This window comes from Salmo salar, chromosome ssa16 (assembly GCF_905237065.1).
Source record: "Salmo salar chromosome ssa16, Ssal_v3.1, whole genome shotgun sequence".
Taxonomy (NCBI): Eukaryota; Metazoa; Chordata; class Actinopteri; order Salmoniformes; family Salmonidae; genus Salmo; species Salmo salar.
This window is the reverse complement of record NC_059457.1, coordinates 1801782-1808034: the sequence shown is the minus strand read 5'-3', so window position 1 is coordinate 1808034 and position 6253 is coordinate 1801782. Positions and strand designations below refer to the sequence as shown.

The 6253-nt window shown below is 41.5% G+C and overlaps 1 protein-coding gene across 2 annotated transcripts in view; it reads right to left on the bottom strand.

Moving 5' to 3' along the window:
* Positions 1-708: 708 nt before the first annotated feature.
* The window catches only part of LOC106573025 (CD82 antigen), a 60141-nt gene continuing 54596 nt past the window's right edge, over positions 709-6253 (bottom strand). For both annotated transcript variants that reach the window (XM_014147626.2, XM_014147625.2), the window contains 2 exons: positions 3447-3530; positions 709-3049 (listed from right to left, as the gene is read on the bottom strand). In XM_014147626.2, coding sequence (XP_014003101.1) covers positions 2972-3049; positions 3447-3530 — 162 coding nt within the window. In that variant the 3' untranslated portion in view covers positions 709-2971. The remainder of the gene's footprint in view (positions 3050-3446; positions 3531-6253) is intronic.

Here is a 6253-nt window from a genome sequence, read left to right as displayed (position 1 = left end):
CAAAGATGAACGGAGCAAAGTACCGAGTGATCCTTGATGAAAACCTTCTCCAGAGCGCTCAAAGGTTCACCTTCCAACAAGAACACGACACTAAGCACACAGCAAAGACAACGCAGGTGTGGCTTCGGGACAAGTCTCTGAATGTCCTTGAGTGGCCCAGCCAGAGCCCGGACTTGAACCCAATCGAACATCTCTGGAGACCTGAAAATAGCTGTGCAGCGACGCTCCCCATCCAACCTGACAGAGCTTGAGAGGATCTGCAGAGAATAATGGGAGAAATTTCCCATAAACAGATGTGCCAAGCTTGTAGCGTCATACCCAAGAAGACTCGATGCTGTAATGGCTACCAAAGGTGCTTCAACAAAGGGCTGAGTAAAGGGTCTGAATACTTATGTAAATGTGATATTTCCTTTTTTTTTTTTTTTGAAAGAATTAGCAAATATTTCTAAACACCTGTTTTTGCTTTGTCATTATTGGGCATTGTGTTTAGATTGATGATAAAAAAATGTTTTAATACGGCTGTAACATAACAACATGTGGTAAATGTCAAGGGGTCTGAATACTTTACGAAGGCACTGTAAATCTGCAGATTGTGAGTCTTCTTCCTATATCAACAAGACAGTCCACAAAAAATTTAAAATAAAACTCACAAAACAGTATAAATCCTTGTTTTTATAGTTTCTTAATAAAATATAATACTGCTAATGGTTTGTGATGGATTCAGTTTATTAACAATTCTTGATAGTGAATAGAAAATCCCAATAGTTTTCCTTTTCAACATGGCTTCTAACTCCAGGAACACCCTTACAAGTAACATACAACAAATACATACATGACTTTAGAATGTTTCTATTGAGTCAAATAGAAACTTTCAAAACATAATATAAGTTCAATTATAAAAGTCTCAATTTGGCAGTACAAAGAGGACTTCACAGGGATTTTCATTTTCATACCTCCACTTCGAATAACGCCTCGTCTTATTATTAAAAACTCTCCTCTTCGTGTCGAAAATGGCCAACTTAATAAAATAATAATACATCTGTTTTTGAATGTGTAGTTATATAAGTAATGCTGAAATGAGAAATGTAGCAACCTCTTAAAGGGCTGACAGTCATGGTGGTGGAATTCGTGGGCTGAAGACCAGAGACCTAAGGGGACCAACAGTTTCACCAACAGTCTCATTCTGACTACAATAGCTACATAAAGTCAGGATCCAATTTCTCTGCCTATTCCACAGAAAATAGTGCCGATAATAGCAGTGATGCTACTACATCAGCCAGCCAGACTCTTAATAAGAGACAATGTCTGCATGCCAATTGGTGCCCTTTTTCTTTTAAAGCATACCACTTTTGACCAGGGCTCATAGGGAATACATAGGGCTTTGGTCAAAAGTAGAGTGCACTATATAGGAAATAGGTTGCAATTTGGGGCGCACACAATAAGAGTGGAAACAAAGAATAGCATTCTGAAAATAAAACAAAAACAGAGCAGGCGGGTTGAGGCGATCGCTTTCTTTCCAATATAAAATGCTGACCAAGCTCAGTGACTCAAACCATCACTAATTTGTCCCTTACTAGTCACATGTTTTAAAAAATCCCATGAAAAAATGACTAAGAAATTAGGAAAATAAAATAATAAAAGAAGGTAAAACACAAGCATAATATATCATACACACATATACACTGAGTGTACAAAACATTAGGAACACCTGCTCTAAATCCACTTGAATCAGTGTAGATGAAGGGGAGGAGGAGACAGGTTAAAGAATAATTTTTAAGCCTTGAGACAATTGAGACATGGATTGTGTATGTGTGCCATTCAGAGGGTGAATGGGCAAGACAAAAGATTTGCCATTGAACGGGGTATGGTAGTAGGTGTCAGGGGCACCGATTTAAGTGTCAAAAACTGCAACGCTGCTGGGTTTTTCATGCTCTACAGTTTCCTGTGTGTATCCAGAATGGTCCACCACCCAAAGGACATGCAGCCAACTTGACACAACTGTGGAAAGCATTGGAGTCAACATGGGCCAGCATCCTTGTAGAACGCTTTCAACACCTTGTAGAGTCCATGCCCCGATGAATTGAGACTTGTTCTGAGGGCAAAAAAGGTGTGCAACTCAATATTAGGAAGGTGTTCCTAAGGTTTTGTACACTCAGTGTATAATATACTTCATGAAATCTATTAATTAATCTTGGTAGCTACTCGTTTTCCGGAGACCAGTCAGACCAGACACACCCGTAAGAAAGAGGGAGGGCAGATGAAGGCAGAAGATACTAAGGCCTCTGTGGAGAGAATGATGAAAGAGTGGAGTAAAACCCACCCCAGCACCACAAATAGCAGCTGTGGGATACCCCTCCTGCAGTACCCCCTCCACAGTGTTCCATAGTGTTGCATCTCAAGCTCCTCCCCAAAGCCCATCTTCAGAAAGTAGGAGTGCTGATCTACTATCAGTTGCCTTTTAGATAATAATGAATAGATAAGAACGGAAAGGGGATACCTGATCCTAGATCAGCACAGGTCCAGGATCCTCTCTCTGTCTCACTGATCAACAGCTCACAAAAAGTCACTAAAGTGCTCTCACAAACAAAGCTAGCTTACTAACTAATTACCTTTCAACCCCGATAAGCGCTTCAGGAAGAGACAGAAAATAATCGATGAGAACTGAGGAACATCTTGGGTTCATATGGGTGTTTGTTCACACTCACTCCATCAGATACGGTATAACCCATCGCTGAATTCATTAATACCTAAAGATGAGTGTCTTCTAAAACCAAGTAATTTGATGAAAGATAAGGCAAAATGTGTGTGTCCAAAAAGATGCAGGTGCATATGTTGTGCTTGATTGAGAGGGTGTGTGTGTGTGTGTGTCCGGACACTGTGTCTGTGTTTCACTGTCAGAGTGTGTGGCTGCATGTCTGTGTTTCTATGCTGTGTGTGGTGTATAGCTTTTCCTGTCTTCAGGTCTTCGTAGTCAGTACTTGGGTACTTTGGTGTAGTCCTCCTGGACAACACTCTTACACAGGCACATAGACAGGATCATTCCCAGAAGCTGGAGGACGAAACAACTGGGTTAGTTATGCTAAAAGCGCACGCACGCACACGTGCACACACACACGTGCACACACACACGTGCACACACACACACACGTGCACACACACACACACACACACACACACACACACACACACACACACACACACACACACACAGATAGACAGACACACGCACGCCCACACACGGCAAGCACACATACAAGCATGAAAACCAAAACTAGCATACACAAAGAGAACCACACTAGGCGCAGAAACAGGGTAGGGCACAGTAGACCTCCTATTATTAATCTTGAAGGTGCAGGATGCATACACATTCATACCTCACATGATGAGGGACTGTGTGTGGGGATGTATGTAATGTGTGTGTGAGGGCCTGTGTGTGTGTGCGATACCTCAATGACTGCCACTCCAACACAGATTCCAAGAATAACTCCACAGTTCTCCAGAAGCCAGCCCTCCACACTATGCATGCAGCCCTGTAGAGAGAGGGGGGAGGGAGAGAGAGCGAGAGAGACAGATATATAATTTTAGAAATCCTTTAATGGCACAATCCAGGTAATGTACATACCATACACAGTGGCGACTCGTCATTCAGGGCAGCTTTGAGCCCCACATTTTTTGCCCAAAAAATTAAATAGATTGAAGTCGGAAGTTTACATACACTTAGGTTGGAGTCATTAAAACTTGTTTTTCAACCACTCCACAAATTTCTTGCTAACAAACTATAGTTTTGGCAAGTCGGTTAGGACATCTACTTTGTGCATGACACAAGTCATTTTTACAACAATTGTTTACAGACAGATTATTCCACTTATAATTCACTGTACCACAATTCCAGTGGGTCAGAAGATAACATACACTAAGTTGACTGTGCCTTTAAACAGCTTGGAAAATTCCAGAAAATTATGTCCTGGCTTCAGAAGCTTCTGATAGGCTAATTGACATCATTTGAGTCAATTGGAGGTGTACCTGTGGATGTATTTCAAGGCCTACCTTTCAACTCAGTGCCTCTTTGCTTGACATCCTGGGAAAATCAAAAGAAATCAGCCAAGACCTCAGAAAAAAATTGTAGACCTCCACAAGTCTGGTTCATCCTTGGGAGCAATTTCCAAATGCCTGAAGGTACCACGTTCATCTGTACAAACAATAGTACGCAAGTATAAACACCATGGGACCACGCAGCCATCATACCGCTCAGGAAGGAGACTCGTTCTGTCCCCTAGAGATGAACGTACTTTGGTACGAAAAGTGCAAATCAATCCCAGAACAACAGCAAAGGACCTTGTGAAGATGCTGGAGGAAACAGGTACAAAAGTATCTATATCCACATTAAAACGAGTCCTATATCGACATAACCTGAAAGGCCGCTCAGCAAGGAAGAAGCCACTGCTCCAAAACCGGCATAAAAAAGCCAGACTACGATTTGCAACTGCACATGGGGACAAAGATTGTACTTTTTGGAGAAATGTCCTCTGGTCTGATGAAATTGAAATAGAACTGTTTGGCAATAATGACCATCGTTATGTTTGGCGGAAAAATGGGGAGGCTTGTTAGCCGAAGAACACCATCCCAACTGTAAAGCACGGGGGTGGCAGCATCATGTTGTGGGGGTGCTTTGCTGCAGGAGGGACTGGTGGACTTCACAAAATAGATGGCATCATGGGGAGAAAAATTATGTGGATATATTGAAGCAACATCTCAAGACATCAGTCAGGAAGTTAAAGCTTGGTTGCAAATGGGTCATCCAAATGGACAATGACCCCAAGCAGACTTCCAAAGTTGTGGCAAGATGGCTTAAGGACAACAAAGGCAAGGTACTGGAGTGGCCATCACAAAGCCCTGACCTCCATCCTATAGAAAATTTGTGGGCAGAACTGAAAAAGCGTGTGCAAGGAGGCCTACAAACCTGACTCAGTTACACCAGCTCTGTCAGGAGGAATGGGCCAAAATTCACCCAACTTATTGTGGGAAGCTTGTGGAAGGCTACCCGAAATGTTTGACCCAAGTTAAACAATTTAAAGGCAATGCTACCAAATACTAATTGAGTGTAGGTAAACTTCTGGGGAATGTGATGAAAGAAATAAAAGCTGAAATAAATAATTTTCTCTACTATTATTCTGACATTTCACATTCTTAAAATAAAGTGGTGATCCTAACTGACCTAAGACAGGGAATTTTTACTAGGATTAAATGTCACAAATTGTGAAAAACTGAGTTTAAATGTATTTGGCTAAGGTGTATGTAAACTTCCAACTTCAACTGTACATACTCTACCGTTCAAAAGTTTGGGGTCACTTAGAAATGTCCATGTTTTTTTGTCCATTAAAATAACATCAAATTGATCAGAAATACAGTGTAGACATTTTTAATGTTGTAAATGACTATTGTAGCTGGAAACGTCAGATTTTTTTATGGAATATCTACATAGTCGTACAGAGGCCCATTATCATCAACCATCACTCCTGTGTTCCAATGGCACATTGTGTTAGCTAATCCAAGTTTATCATTTTAAAAGGCTAATTGATCATTAGAAAACTCTTTTGCAATTATGTTAGCACAGCTGAAAACTGTTGTCCTGTTTAAAGAAGCAATAAAACTGGCCTTCTTCAGACTAGTTGAGTATCTGGAGCATTAGCATTTCTTCTGAAACTCATCAGTCTATTCTTGTTATGAGAAATGAAGGCTATTCCATGCGAGAAATTGCCAAGACACTGAAGATCTCGTACATCGCTGTGTACTACTCCCTTCACAGAACAGCGCAAACTATCTCTAACCAGAATAGAAAGACGAGTGGGAGGCCCCGGTGCACAACTGAGCAAGAGGACAAGTACATTAGAGTGTCTAGTTTGAGAAACAGACGCCTCACAAGTCCTTAACCGGCAGCTTCATTAAATAGTACCCACAAATCACCAGTCTCAATGTCAACAGTGAAGAGGCAACTCCGGGATGCTGGCCTTCTAGGCAGAGTTCCTCTGTCCATTGTCTGTGTTCTTTTGCCCATCTTAATCTTTTATTTTTATTGGCCAGTCTGAGATATGACTTTTTCTTTGCAACTCTGCCTAGAAGGCCAGCATCCCGGAGTCTCTTCAGAATTCTCCTGAAGAGAGAGATTGAGAGAAATAGAGAGGGGAGAGAAATAGATACAGGGAGAGAGAGGGAGAGAGAGACAGAGGTGTGGAGAAAGAGGTATGAATAAAGG